Genomic DNA, 15786 nt, shown 5'->3' on the forward strand with positions numbered 1-15786 from the left:
AACTCCCAAGATGAACCAGTATGGGTTTTGTTTCGAGGGTTTTTTTTGGTCAAATTATATTTGAAAGAACAGACAAACATGAAAAATAGAAGTCCTTGCAATGGTGGACTTGTGGTACTCACTCAGTCAGGGAAGTTGGGTTCTTCCCTCTCAAGTGTAACTAGAAGGCAGCACATAGGACAGAACAGTGCAGACTAGAATAGACAGAAGAGTGCTGAGCGCTGATCCACTGCACTGTTTATCATTTTAATGGTCCTACAGGCAAAACATCAGAGGCCCCAGAGAATGACACACATCAATCAAGGATTAAGCAACAAACCAAGACCAGATACACACACAGCACTTGGAACAGCTACAGTGAAAGCTGCTGCTGGTTGAATGACGCAACTTTTTGCTTATTAGCAGTTTGCAATTGTCTAAATGTTACAGAGAATATTATTAAATACATAAAGCAACAAGTGCAAATCAGAGTGGAAGAGTAGGAGTGATGGCTCGACAAAGTCGTCCACTTCCTACAGCAGCTTTTTCTAGAGCTTTCAGGAGCATCTCACTCTCCTTAACGGTGAAAGATTCATTAAGTTGTCACGGTAACAGGCAGGGTCCCAAGTGGATAATGATTTGTAAAAATTAAAGGAAATCCTATTAAGTTTGGCGTCTTCCAACTGATTTTGCCCTGGACATGAGGGGGCAAGTGACTAAAAGACCAGGAAAGGACATCACCTGTCTCTGAGGACCATACCAAGGGTGTTGTTGACACCTCCTCTTTGCCTAAGGAGGTTCCGAACAGGCTGGACAGACCAACGGGTTCTTGATAAGAACTCTCTTAACTGCGAAGGAAGGGTGCTTCAAAGCACAGCAAACACAAGTCCGTCCTGCAGCAGAGGAAAGGAGATGACGACGCCCCACAATTCTTTTCAGCAGCCGAGATTCAAGCACCGCTGACCTGCATCGCTGGTCAGAAACGCACATCATCCTGTAACTTAGTTACCACTGTGTATTAAGCATTTTCCATCTTAAAATATGACATAAATAGACTTCTAACCTGATTATGAAGAGCATACTCTCTGTAACACGGTAGAGTTAGGGTACAAGATGGTTTACACTGATAAAAACCTAGAATGATGACACGAGCTGCTGTATACTTGTAGGACACAAGTGTTTTCATGCAAATATACAAACTGAGATTCACACTCAAATGTGGAGGCACCAGTGTGTGTTTACTACCACCTCGTACTTAGGCATTTATCCCTCTTTTTCTCTTTCTTATTTCGATAATCCCGGCTGTGTAAATGACTGTGGCATTACATTTGCTAAGCTTGTATGTTTTGGTGGGGATTTTGAAGTTTCAATCACAGTTTATCATTCACTGTGTACAAAAAAACGTTACAATGCACAACTTTAAGCCCGTTAACACTGCGACTCACAGCCATCACAGCTTAAAAAAGGCCATTGTGTTATTTGTAGGTCTCATGGGATTTCCCACTGTAATGTGTAGTTTTGACTATTTTCCACCACGTGGCGCTACTGACTATGTTTAAGGCATGGAGCCTTTTTGTTTGTTTGTTTTGTGACACATTTTTGTTTTTCTTTGATTTAAAAAAGTGGCATTGTGGGAAGAAACTTGGTATTGAAAGAGTTAAAATTCTGAAAATTCATGAACAGCACCGTTTATCGACAACTAAATTAACTCTGAAGCAGAAAAACAATCTTAACGTCGAATATTTTATATATTGAGATTTTAGAAACCATGTTTTGTTTAGTTTTTTTTGCTGTAAGAAAATGGAACATGAGCCCAGAAAGTTCAGTCACTTCCACAGCTTCTATTCCTGTGAAATTAGAACATTGTATTTTGACTACTAAAGAGGCAAACCTGATGATGTGCTGGCAGCACTGACGACGTTCCAGGAGCTCCAGAACAAGCTCCCCACACTGGAAAGGCTATACTTTGACCACGTTAACCGACTTACTTCAATTACACAAATTAATTAAGCCTCTTAAACTAAGGTTAAGAAAACTCTAAGGTAGACTTTGAAAAGAGACCACAGTTAGGCTACATTCAGACCAAATTAGGTACTGTCGCAAAACAAAGTTTTGTGCGTCCGTTTGCATAGCAGTGGTGCGTTTGAAACATGATGTCACGGAAAAATTGTGTTTTGCCGCGGTCGTCCTCACAGCTGTGTGTCTTGAATTCACGAAGGCTATTCCTCCATGTTAGAAAATATCAGCCACATATTACCAGCTTGAAGCTAACGGAGACAAACTACTAACAACAGCAAAGTTACTGAGGAAAAAGGCATTGTCCACATCTTCTTTATCCAGCCATGTGCACAATAATCCACAAACACTTTGATTTGAACTACAATAAATAAATAAATAATGTCCAGCACATACTTTACTGTTGTCTGCAGCAGGTCTCCATTAGCCTCAAGCTAATACGTGGATGGCATTTTTGATACAGCTTACAACTTCATGGGCCTACTTGAAAGGCAAATTACATTTTTTGAGTGAAGAGCTGCTTTCCGCCGTGGCTCCAAGTGCACTGCAGAAAAGTTGAACGAGAGTCAACTTTCAGATAAACACAATCTGACATCACGCCGCGGCGATCGATCGCATCATCCAGAGATGAGGCTGGAAAAGACACCTGCTGTCTTCCGAGCCCCAGAAAGACTGACGGACATCCTCTGGCTGCAGTCTTTGCAGCAACACGGCGCTTGCAACCTACTTGAGGTCAAGGAGAGAAAATGAAGAAAGGGGAATCTTTTTCCTCTCCTTTGAGGTTTGGTGGTGGACAGTTCACAACACATGTAACACAAACAGACCTTGTAGTGACAAGGCCGCATCACAGTGGCACCTGGTTTGGTCTGAATCCGGCCTTATCACCTAACACTGGAGACAACCAACTGTGGTCCAATACTCTGAGTAGCTCACATGACGGGTGCCATGAAATTGGGGTGAAAGCTCCCGAAACAGCCAACAAAGGGTCGTTTTAAAAAGGTTCCCTTGCCTTCTGTCAAACTGTATAAAATGTTTGGGGACAGTGAATGTGTATTGCTTGAACCCTGAATGGAGAGGATGGGGGGGGGGGGGGCGGACTGAGACAAACACCCTTTATGTAAGGCAGTGAAAGAACTAGTAGACCAGTGTCTGAGATAGCAGCAGCAGACGTTAGTTAACCCAGAGAAGCTGGTGTTTGTTGCTAGCACAGTTATATTTGCAGCATTGACACAAAGTGACTCTTATCCAGCACAACAGTAAAGTGGTTACACAAACCTTCTCGGTCTTGTATCCTTAACAGCGAAATTTTCACGCAAAAAGGCAACATCAGACTTCTTACACTTTGTTCCCTCTCTCTCTCCCTGTGTGGCTCCTCACTCCGTGTCTTTGCCACACATCATCATCAGTACAGTTTTGTCTGCATCACTCTTCATAGCGATACCTCCATGTTCTCCTCTCCATCCCCCTTTGCCACGTCACCCTCCTTTGCGTATAATGCGCTGGCTCTCCCGTTCTCTTTTCCCTTCAGCTCCCTATCCCCTTGCTCGTCTTCCTCATCTTCCACCCTACGGTTCAGGCCTTCTTTCTCAGCAGCCGTCACAGCCATCTCCATCTTAGCCTCAGGCTCTCCCTGTTTCTTTCTAAGGCAAAAGAAGTTGCCCAGTGCCAGGATGAAGGCCGACAGGGTGACCTCACAGCCTGCCAACAAGAAGACGTACTTGTACTGATGGGTGGCATCCAGGAGGCGGCCTGGTGGAGAGGACAAGAACATTAGCGGGATCGATACTTGTTCACAAAAACACTCTTAAAAACATGGTTGCATTGCAAACTGAAACAATTCTTGGATACATCAGGACATCTTACTGAGAAAGAATTTAAAGAGATACTTCACATTTTGCCCTTTAAATAGATGTCCTTTTGTTCTCAAGATGTTCTGAGTTTTCACCCTACCACATCATTTCTTTGTGATTCCAGAATGAAGAAAGAGCCAGCCACATATATTTAGCTTGAAGCTAATGGCAACTGATGGCTAACAACAGCTACAGAAATGCAACAACAGCAAACCCGCCCAAAAGCATCTGTTAACAAACTCTGAAGCGCATTTTCAGCATGGCTCAGGGGTAGAGTGGCCATCTAGCAACCGAAGGGTCGCTGGTTCAATCCCCGACCCCGGTGACCATGTCAAAGTGTCCTTGAGCAAGATACTGAACCCATAATTGCTCCTGATGAGTAGGTTGGCGCCTTGCATGGTAGCTCCACCATCAGTGTGTGAGTGTGTGTGTGAACGGGTGAATGAGACGACACTGTAAAGAGCTTTGAGTGCCGCAAAGGTAGAAAAGCGCTATGTAAAATTGAGTCCATTTACCATTTTTCCATTATAATCCACATCAGCTACATATTTGGTGATCCACAGCACTTGGAGCTAAAAGCACACTGAGTGTAACCTTGGGACCACGCTCAGTGCTACCATGAGCTCGCGCTGAACCTGGTACATTCCGCTGAAGCGTCTCACTCCTGCTCGTCTGCAGTCTTCACAGTAGCGACAGACCAGAAGGTCACACTTTGTTTTGAACTCAAAACAAAGTGTTTGTGGGCTATTAAGTTTACAAGCGGATATAGAAGGTGTGGATTATACTGGACCGTGCACTTCAGAGTTTGTTAATGGATGTTTCTGGGCAGGGTTTTTTTTTGGGGGGGGGGGGGGGAGTGTTTTCTCACACCAACATGGTAACTTTAATTGTATGCTATAGAAATTACAGTAGACAACCAGTTTATCCATCCACCTCCTCTGCACGACCAAAGCACTCTGAAGTTGGCCTAGTGCAGTGCCGCAGGCCCCATTGAATGTGTGCTGTATCCTTTGGTTTCTGTAGCTTCTGACTGCTTGTTTTGGGACTTTGATATGCAGGATTTTTCACAAAGTATGTAACAGCGCCGCTATCGCATAGCAGTGATAATGCAAAGTGACAGAAAATCTCAAGTCAGTGGCAGGGAAAGAGTTAAAAACTGCTAAAACAGAGTTATGAGCCTGTTACAGATGGACTGATACACACACACACACACACACACACACACACACACACACACACACACACACACACACATGTTCCCTTCAGGTTCTGACCTGCTCCAGGAGGCCCCACTAGTACAGCAATTGCTTCCATCAGAAGCACCAAGCCAATGGCGCTGGAGAACTTCTCTGTCCCGACAATTGCCATGAGAACCTCAAACTGCAGCGCTCCCACCATGCCATACGACATGCCAAAGAAGATGCAGAACACCACCAGACCTCCATAGTCGTTTGCCTGCAAGGAAAAAGAGGAAACATTTCTGAAGACACAGAGACAGCAAGAGCTTGTTGGCCAGGAACAGGAAAAGTAACTAAACCAAATACGCCCACAGTCACTCCCAGGAGAACTCTGCAAGGTCCAGTTCTAGGACTTCTATTCCTCTCCACCCAGGCCAACTGAGCGCTAGTTCAAGACTGGTGTTCAGCTTCAGAGACGGTTCAACTTGTGATCCGTTTAAGGAAACAGTTTGCTTTTCCAAAAGCAAGATAGGAAGAAGAATGTAAATCCTTTTTTTGTTGGTGTTTTCACCAAAAAGGCAAAAAATAATCCTCCTGCAGCTTTATTCAGTTTTCAAAGTTTTGGTTAAGCAGAGATGTTCACCAGGACAAAGACTCAAATTCATGATGTGGCTTGGATTGAGATCTGATAATTGGAGGAAAAAAAGGGAAAACCCTTTTTTAAATTCTCCTTTTTTCAATCTATATGTTCTTTGTATTTTATTTTCTCTCCTTTCTTTCTTTTCTGCTTTATTTAAGCAGACCATAGTGTTGGTGACACTGTGGAACCGCTTTTTCTGTCTAAGAACTTGTTCTTTAGCTGTGGAATTTGGAAGAACTGGTTCCACTTTAGGCACCAGCTCTGAAAAAGCCCTCAAATTGACCAGGTGCAAAAGGAAATCACAAAAGACAAGCTTTCTGTAATAGTGAGTGTGTGCTGCAACTGTAAGTCCTCTATCGCGAGTCCAGTAGAGACCCGATCCTGCTTCATCACCTGTGATCCTATGAGGTCAGTGCACCCGTTGAAGATCATAGCGAAACTGAACAGGTAGACACTTCTTGGCCGCATCCACTTGGTGCCTGCAATGAGTCCTGATGCAGGCCGAGCAAACATATCTACAAATCCCAAGATGGTGAGCAGCAGTGCTGACTTGGTGTCCTCATAGCCGAGTCCTTTAGCATAGTTGACCACGAACACGGGGGGCACAAACAAGCCCAGCACCATAACAGATGCTGCAACGGTGTAGATGACAAAACCTCTGTCCTTGAACACGCTGAAGTCTAACAGTTTCCTCTTCGGCCGGGGGGTCTCTTCTGCATCAGGCAGACCACCTTCCAGCTCCTGGGGCTTCTTAGGGGGCAGCAATGGCCTCATGAGGGCACCACAAGCACAGCAATTGAGCAGGATCCCTCCCAGTATAAGAAAGCCCCCCCTCCAGCCATAATGATACTGGAGAATTTGTCCTAGTGGGGATAGACAGCACAGAGCCACAGGGCTGCCCGCCGCTGCCAAGCCGTTAGCTAGAGGGCGCTTCTCACTGAAGTAACGATTGAGCATAATGAGAGACGGCTGGAAGTTCAAGGCCAGACCCAGACCTGAGGACAGACAGATGGACACATTAACAATGTCTAAAACAGCTAAAGTGAAATAGATTTGTGTACTTTTTTGCATCCAAGTGTTTGTAGTTCCAATGTAAGCATGTATGGTTTGTTGTGGGTCTACCTGTTATAACCCCAACACAGATGTAGATGTGTATGATGCTGGTGGAGAAGGAAGCCAGAATCATTCCCAGCGAGGCAAAGAGTCCTCCGATCATCATCACCGGCCGACAACCAAACTTGTTAACCATCACGCTGCACAGAGGACCTAGACACACCCAACACACACCAGAATGGAGCAGTATAATGCATGTTCATCTCCATCGGGTGTCTGTTCTCATGTCCTACCTGTGCCGTACAGCATGGCGAGTAGTATTGATGATATCCAGGCTGTGTCACTGTAGCCGACATTAAACTCTCTGATCAGCTCCTTGAAGAAGACACTGACCGCTTTCGGGAAGGCGTAGGAGAAGCCGGTGATGACGAAGCAGCCGGCCAACACCGCCCAGCCCCAGCCCCCGTCTGGTGCCTTCACCCCAGTGGGCCCGTCATCCACCACTGCTCCTCCCATGATGCTTGCTTACTGCTGAGTTGAGGTCAGTGGCTATAAAACGAAGATTGATCCATTAAACAGTGATAAATATCTGGCTTGTGGCTTAAAAATGAGTGTGTGTGTGTGTGTGTGTGTGTGTGTGTGTGTGTGTGTGTGTGTGTGTGTGTGTGTGTGTGTGTGTGTGTGTGTGTGTGGACGCATGTGTTAGGCCAGTACATGCATTCATCAGTGCTCTCTGTATTGCCATCTTATTACTGTAAAGTGATAAGTTATGGTAGGATTTAGAACCTCCTGGACTTGTTTGGTTGTGTAGCTACAGTTTGTTGTGTTTTTATTTACAGTGCGCGTCCTTCTATTTCCAGACTGTGTGTGTGGGAAAGTGTCCTGTGTAAAACTGCATGCAGTGAAAGATGCAAACACAGGATCATGATATCTGCAGAGGATTTGTTGTTGACCATTTGTCAAGACAGTTGAAGTTTCCTTGTCCACCAGGGGATTATTTTACACACACTCTCTCTCTCTCTCTCTCTCTCTCTCGCGCGCGCACACACACACACACACACACACACACACACACACACACACTGTTTTTCTTGTGTGTTTAGACCCAACACAGCATATTTTATTTCCCTTGATAAAGAACTCATCTTAAAAAACAGACAAAGGCTATTTTCAATTTGCTAAAGAATCATTTTTTAAAAATGAATTCAATGATATTTAAGTCACTACACAGGTCGACCAAAGTTATTCTTGGAGTAAATGCATTATTTTGGTCTCACTTGCAAGGTAGACAAAGTCCCTCAAATTGAATCTGTATAAGTGCAACTGGTGGAAATTTGAACTCACAGAGGTGTAGCTGGAACAAAAACGGGGCCACGGCATAGAACTAACCCAATTCAGGTTCTGATTTCACCAAAATATCATAGAAAATTATTGATCGATGTGTTTATCCAGGCTTTTGCAAGTGTGCTGGAAGTGAGCGATTTCTGTAGCCCATGTGTGTAAACACGTAGGGGACGGCCCACATGATGTTTGCTTCTTTGTGTTTTGGCAGGATTATTCAAAAGCCCTATTTCCCCCAAACTTGGTGGAGGGTTGTTGCTTGGGCCAAGAAAAAAGCCCATCAGATTTTAGAGCAGATTTGTTCAAGATAGAAAAGAACTTACTTCATAAATCGCCCTCTCTAGGTGTCTTTCCACCAGCAGGATTACACATAAACACACCCCTCCCAAGTGGAACTCCCACCAAAGTCTTACCGTGAAACCCGTCAAGGCAATGCCAGTCATTCTAAACAATCCTACCAAATCTCGCAACTTTTCAGACAAACCTTTAAGACTTTTTCGAGAGGCATTCGTCATCTCAGGCTCTGCGAGTGAAGCACAAACCTCTCTCTATCTGCTGTGTTCAATGAGGCGGAGCATAACATCCAGTCAACATGGCCTGTAACAGACGTGAATGAGCTGCACATGAGACGGATGTTCTGCTGCTTCTAGCGTTCTCTCTGACTGATCAGTTCACATGTAAATGCAGAGGAAGCAACAGCACAGCTTTTGTCTCTCGATGATCTGTCCGGGGATTCTGTCAGACAACAAAGTTGCTCTAAAATCAGAACTTTGGCATCACAGCGCAGCAGCTTGGAAGTGATGGCTGGTTAACTTTAGGTGTTAATGGGCTAAGGTTCAGAGCGAGCCAGTTGAACACCAGCTAAGCGGTTGCTTAGGATCCCCCAGCCACGAACCCTGAACTGACAAATTGTCAGACTTAAGACACTTGGAAAGAGAAAGTGTAGCTGTTGGCAAGTCATTGTTTACTGCGCTTGTCGAAAGAAGAAACTGATTTACAAATCGACTGTGGCCACTATAACTTGACTTGCACAAACCCATACAAAAGGTGCCATACGATAAAGTCTGATGGTTGATTTGCCTTCAGACATTTCTACTTCTGTGCAGGATATTTCATAACGGTGTTGAGAAACTCTGGAAGGTTTGGGCAACTCTTTGATACTGACATGGCAGACCTCAGGCCCGCCCTAGTGAGCGGCTCTCATCTTCAGATATGACACTTGTGTGCTTCATGACTGAGGTTTAGATACTCACAGATCAGACTCTAGAGGAGGAGGAGATTCTACAGGGATCCCCCGATAGCTCGTACTGACCTCACATCCCCCTACAATAGACCCACCCACATCATCCATGACCCGAGGGTGACCCATGCACCATTCTGCCACACAGATATCGCCTCCCTTACTAAATTAAGACCGTTACAATCCTCTGGCTTACTCTCACCAGCTCTTACATTTCTCATCCCTGATATGCAGATGAAAGGAATTTGGATGCTATCTCACATTGTGTATGCGTGTGTGAGAGACAGACACACAGCCAGACTACAGCCTGCTTCAGGTTGCATACACGGATATTAACTCACGACGAGGAAATGTCAAACCGATAAATCAAACATGGAATTTACACTTTTTATCCCTGCCAAGAAGTTTATGTTTTCTTTGGAATTTGTTAGTTTGTTTGTCTGTCAACAGGATCACATGAAGCCTACTTGGCTGGTGCTTGGCATCTTGGAGCGGAGGAGAGATAGAAATGGAGAGAGGCGAGGATCCCCCCAGGATCCTAGTGGTACTGGCAACAACTTTATCCATTTTTATAATCAAGTGGCCTTCACTGTCAGTCTACCTATGTTTACGCAATGAACTTAATGTAACATCATTCTGCTCGTAAAACTAAGAACCAGGATAACTAAACAGTGTATATTTGTTCCCTCTTTCTTTAAAATGAGTGAACTTAACTCCTTGCTGGTCATAATCAAATTAAATGAATGAGAACTAAAAAAGTAGCACATGGTTACGCACTCCAAAATAAACTGAGAGCTGCCCATCTGGTAAAAGGAATACCAGAACCAGAACAGAACCAGAAAATGTCACCCTGGCCTCGTGAATCTGTCAACTGCCGCTGCAGTGCCACTGAGGTGCCACTACCTGCCACTGAGGTGCCACTACCTGCCACTGAGGTGCCACCACCTACCACTGAGGTGCCACCACCTGCCACTGATGTGCCACTACCTGCCACTGAGGTGCCACTACCTGCCACTGAGGTGCCACTACCTGCCACTGAGGTGCCACCACCTGCCACTGATGTGCCACTACCTGCCACTGAGGTGCCACTACCTGCCACTGAGGTGCCACCACCTGCCACTGATGTGCCACTACCTGCCACTGAGGTGGCACTACCTGCCACTGAGGTGCCACTACCTGCCACTGAGATGCCACCTCTTGCTACTGCAGTAACACTATCTGCCACTGTGGTGCTACCAAGGTCCTGCTTCCTGCTATTGCAGTATAACTACCTTCCACTGAGGTGCCACTACCTGTACCTGCAGTCTGCACCAGTATTAGGGTCCAGGTTCAGCGGGGGAACATGGGTCAAGGAAGAACCCATTCAGTTTTGGAGTAGATCTGAATATTTTCAATAAGTTATAATTCAATATTTCATTGACTTTGGTGGAGTTCTTTAGTTGTGTATTTTTTTTTGCTATAAAATGTATTTTGAGGGCGTCACACCAGAAAATGGCATAAATAAAAAAAAACACAATAAATAATAGATATTTTTAGGAACTTAATAAACGAAACCTGTATCTTTACATACATTAACAGTCTTTGCTTTACTTGACTTAAGGACACTCCAGAGATAATTAGAGGGTGAGTTCAGACACCTTTCACAAGCATCTACTCACAAGATGCAGCGTCGCTGATCGGACCTTTTTGTTGTCATTTTAGATTTTTTTTGAACACTTTTTCATTGTTTCTCCTGATGTCATGTACATGTACTGCTTTTCTCTTTTCCATTTCTAATGTATGTATCCAGATTTTCTTCTTTTTTTCCTAAAGCAAAATCTCTTGATTTCTTTTTAGGCTGTACATGCAGTGAGTGCATGAGTAAACATACTTCAGATGACAGGAAATGGCTGGGGAACATCTAGCGACAACGCTGCGTTTGTATTTAAAAGAATTTTATATATAAATATTCAAAAGTACGACCAGAGATGCTGCTGTGCCAGAGTTCAGGTTTTCACATCCCTTTTAAATATATGTGCATCTGCATCTGGCAACATCAAAATGAAAGTAAACTTAAATATTAACGTATTTTGCGGAGGAGAGAAGCTCTTCAGTAACGAAGAAGAGGAAGAGTCACTACTTAGGATGTGCGTATTTAGTGGCTGGTAGTATTGTAAAGCCTGGTGAATCATGAAGTTTAATGAGACGTTTCCGGGGATTAATCCGTTCAGGTGACCGGTTTAGGCAGCCCTTCAGTCACCAGGGGGCTTCGAGCTGCTGCAGCCGAGCGCACGTAGGCAGCACGACTGCTCCTGCGTCACGTCTGTCTCAGAAGGATAACATTAATCATCTTGACGTTTCATTGTGTTTGTTGCGCTTCCATTCACCCCGATTTCATCACATGCCCCGAAAATACGCAAACCAACCTTTCATTAGGAGCTGGAAGGGGAAACCAGCCGTGAGCCTGCGCCTCGTTTACGTTGAAATATTGACTATTTTGTTAAATAACTTGGCAACATCCACTTCAGTGACGCGAAAGCGATCTTTGAAGGCGGTCTACAACTCTCCGGAGCAGCTCATGTGATGTCAGACAGACAGATGTGGTCAGGTCCATCTGGCGTACGTGAGCACCAAGGCGTCGGTCTTTGCCCGCAATCCACTAAACTGATACGAACAGATCCTACTGGTATTCCCTGGCGATATCAACCGTAAAAAAATAAAAAATAAAATAATAATGGTGTAATAAAAACTCAATCATTCATATTAATTTTCATCAGCCATAGCCTCCGTCATTTACACACCGTTTACATCAGCCGCCTAACAACCACAGAACACAACGTTTTCTACAAAGGAAAACGGACTATAATATGATAAAGATCAATTTACCCATAAATATTCTATTTTTTCTGCTTTTAGGCTACTTTTGGTCTTCTGCCTTCTACCTGTTGCTTTATAGATTGTGTAAAAACAGGATAATATAAAAACAGGAAATCCCACAAGTGTGGAGGCAGTTTCTCTAAAACCAATATATTGATATATACACAATTTGACATAAAGTAAGAATAATCACACCTTACCTGAAGAGATTCTGTCACCCTCAGGAGCGTCCCCACATAAAACCACGTGTGCGCGCTTCCCTCCGGGTCTTTATAAGGCGGCGCGCAGACGGGAAACCCCTGCGACGGCAGTCGGAAACTCAATTTTGAAACATCGCTCCGTCCTTACACAAATTAATTGCCGCTGCGCTGTCTAATTCATCGGTGTTAAATGTAATCAAGCAAAAAAATAAAAAAATAAATTAAAAAAGAGATGATGCTCGTGCACACTTGATACGAGATACGGGCAGGGGGAGGCAATTATTAATTACACGATGATATTTATACTCGATATATGTAAACCCCTTTAATTCCAATTCATGTCATCAGGCCATGGTTTTTCCTACAATATGTGTTGTATAAAATATAATCCACGATAAAATTCAAAAATATGAACAAGACTTTAGGTATTTTCAGAGTGTAATGCGACCAAGGAACAATTGTATTTCGGTGTGGCTGGGGACTGATTTGACAGACGTGCCGTTGCCATGGACACATACAACGCCACTGTGGTAAGTTTTGCTGGCAAGGAATATCGCCCTTTCCATGATATCACAAGCAAGCTGTTTAATCATTGCTTGTCTTTTCGACGGACACGCGAGCTCGAGTCCTAACTAGAAGAACAATTTACTCCAAACGGTCATGATCAGCTGTTTCCGGTCGAGGGCTTGGAAAGCTAGCTACAGTTTCCTGGTAGGCTAACAAGTGTTTGCCAATGCCATTGTTTGTCGTCCTTGTGTGTGTTTCTGCCAGTTTTCACATGAAGTGGGAAGAAAAAAATTAAGCTTAAACTTGTACCCCAGTATCAATACAGACAGTACAATAGTGTAATAGTACAAGTGCCTTTCTGCCATGTCAACTTATTTAAAGATCTTTTGGTGTATTTTTGTGATGCTTCTCATAGGTCACACATCATATAAGTATTTGGCCACTGCCCAGAACTGCACACAATTTGTAATGTGATCGGATTTTAGGGCGCTTTGTGACAGACGGTTTGGCATTAAGCGATGATGGACTTTGAGGGGACAGAATACAAGGATGCGTGTTCTCACGACCAATTTATAAGGATCACAGATTTTGGGAAAATTTGCAGGCTTCCAATTTTTCATAAACTCCATACAATTTAATAAGATTGAAATGTTTGAGGTTTCTGGGGGTTTTACTGGGAGATACAGTTATTATCATCCTTCGACAATGGAAACATTGTGTGCCATTGTTTGCTGTTGCTAAGTGGAAACAAACAGAATGAAACTGGTGTTAGCAGGAACCCCTGAGAACTATCAGACACTGCTCTTGAATTAAACAGTATAAAGAATGGAACAGTCACCACTATTAGTTGTTCTTAAGCAACCATTTGCGACTATTAAGCATCATCTTAGTACTGTGATGCTATCTAAAACGTGCTGCTGCATAATGTGGAGTATGGCATTTATGCTATTTGTGTTTTCCAGTTTCAGCATGCAATCAGATGTGGACAGTGGACTGGGGGACCTGGAGGCACAGGTGGCCAGTAAAGAGAAGGAGTGGAAGGACCTCCAGGCTGCACAGATTCATCATTTGGAGAGGTCTCTCAAAAAAGCAAAGGAGGAGAGTTCTACTCTCAGGTACCACCTCACATTGGAAGAATACTCAATTGAAAGACCCAATCCAATTCTCCTTTTTAGCTATTTTAAAGAATTCTCAGTGGTCTTTAAATTGTGATTATGAAGTTTTGTAGCAAAAATCACAAAACCTGTGTCATTTTCCAGGACTCTGCTCCTGCAGAGCACCAGTGGCTCGTTAGAAATTTGTCTCCCAAGTTGTTGGGCAGAGACAGCGTTGCTCAGTGCACTCCCTTGCATGTGGCACAGCGGGGGGATACCCCACACGCAGGTCTGGAGAAATACTGTGTTCACCGGAGAGTTCAAACCTGCCGTGCTCACCGTCCCGAACCTCCATGCAGCGGCGGAGGCGGGAACAAATGCAGCAGTGGGCTCTGTGGCACAGGTGAACCCATGGTGCTGAAGGAACCATCTGCCCCAAACGCCAGCTGTACTGGACAACCGGGCCCGGCGGGGTCCCTCTGATGGTGGGTCACCTGGTTAGAACCGGGTCTCTTAAGACCTAACTTACCGTTAAAGACACAGGCTGTCCACTTGATGGTGTCTTGATGGAAGCCACACCATCTGGCTTTAAATTTAACTTGCTGGTGAAGCCCATTTTTTCTGCCGTCAGTTGGTGAGACAGTCTTCTGTGAAGCATTGACTGAAAGTCATAGTGTGTGGTTTATTATGTTGCTATGACCAAGAAGCCTCATCCATTGCTCTCTCACAGCAGAATGTTTCAGTAGATAATTAAAGTTAATGTCATTATCTTTCTTCTTGCCACTGCGCAAAATCCTGGAGCCTTCTTAGATTTCAGTTTATCAATGCCCCCTTCCACAGCAGCCATTTTGCATGTTATAGCAGGATAGACACAGCCATAATTATTAACAGGAATTATGGCTGTGTTCCATTTATGTGGGTCAACAGCTTAGTATTATGGTATTTTCTCCCTGACTAATTGTGACACAACAAATAGTACAGGACCATAATACGGAGTCCACGGAGCAGGCATTTAGCCTTCTTCAGGGAGTTGTAGCCATCTTAATGTACTTTAAGAAGAAAACAAAGGATAGAAGGAATCATGTCCAACCACACTTATTGGTGTACAAACTCTTCATCCTACTTTTAAAACTACTAATAAAGCCAAATAGCAGAGAGAAATATCTCAAGAGAAGAGAATAAACATCCTGCTATTGTATACTTAAGATCCAGTATAAACATATACCTGCAGCCAACTGTAGTGAGTACAGTTACAGAGCATAGGAAGGAGGGAGTCATCCCACCCTGGTCTTGAACTTGGGCCGATGAGGTACCAAACATGCTCATGGACCATCCATCCATCCATTTCGACTGCTTACCCTGTTAAGGGTCGGGGGGGCTGGAGCCTATTCCAGCAGCCTTCAGGCGGTAGGGTTCACCCTGGACAGGTCGCCAGTCCATCACAGGGCCAACACATAGAGACAGACAACCATTCACACTCACATTCACACCTACAGTCAATTTAGAGCATCAATCAGCCTCGTCCCCTCTTGATGTCTTTGGATGGTGGGAGGAGGCAGGAGTACCAGAGAGAACCCACACTGGGAGAACATGCAGACTCAGAAAGATCTCATGCCCGGGGCTCGAACCCGGAACCCTCTTGCTGTGAGGCAACAGTGCTGACCACTGCACCACTGTGCCGCCCTGCTCATGGACCACAACACCAAAGAGCCACCCTTGTTGGCATGACACCCAGACTGCATAGTTAACCGTGGCGACAATGACCAATCAAATCCCCCTCCCTTCGGGAAGCGTTCCCATGTGCTTCAGTCATACACACATCCCTCATGAAT

The 15786-nt window shown here is 44.4% G+C and overlaps 2 protein-coding genes across 4 annotated transcripts in view; one reads left to right on the forward strand and one right to left on the reverse strand.

Annotated features, from left to right (window-relative positions):
• Positions 1–261: 261 nt before the first annotated feature.
• On the reverse strand, positions 262–12390 carry slc16a3b (solute carrier family 16 member 3b). Of its 3 annotated transcripts, none has more exons than XM_086196417.1 (7): positions 12354–12389; positions 11703–11969; positions 7010–7265; positions 6786–6929; positions 6057–6658; positions 5120–5300; positions 262–3744 (listed from the first exon to the last, which is right to left on the reverse strand). In XM_086196417.1, the coding sequence occupies exons 3-7, from the start codon at positions 7230–7232 to the stop codon at positions 3425–3427; spliced, it is 1470 nt and encodes a 489-aa protein (XP_086052543.1). In that variant the 5' UTR covers positions 7233–7265; positions 11703–11969; positions 12354–12389; the 3' UTR covers positions 262–3424. The 3 variants fall into 3 exon arrangements, with proteins under 3 accessions (XP_086052543.1, XP_086052544.1, XP_086052542.1); XM_086196418.1 differs by lacking the exon at positions 12354–12389 and adding an exon at positions 12163–12179; XM_086196416.1 differs by lacking the exon at positions 11703–11969 and having other exon boundaries at positions 12354–12390.
• Positions 12391–12859: 469 nt separating this feature from the next.
• Positions 12860–15786, forward strand: part of ccdc57 (coiled-coil domain containing 57) — a 42576-nt gene continuing 39649 nt past the window's right edge. The window contains exons 1-3 of the mRNA XM_086196321.1: positions 12860–12883; positions 13823–13874; positions 13920–13975. Coding sequence (XP_086052447.1) covers positions 12860–12883; positions 13823–13874; positions 13920–13975 — 132 coding nt within the window. The remainder of the gene's footprint in view (positions 12884–13822; positions 13875–13919; positions 13976–15786) is intronic.

The sequence above is a fragment of the Aulostomus chinensis genome, chromosome 23 (assembly GCF_037954235.1).
Source record: "Aulostomus chinensis isolate RoL2024-O1b breed Wild chromosome 23, RoL_Achi_v1.0, whole genome shotgun sequence".
NCBI classification, from domain to species: domain Eukaryota; kingdom Metazoa; phylum Chordata; class Actinopteri; order Syngnathiformes; family Aulostomidae; genus Aulostomus; species Aulostomus chinensis.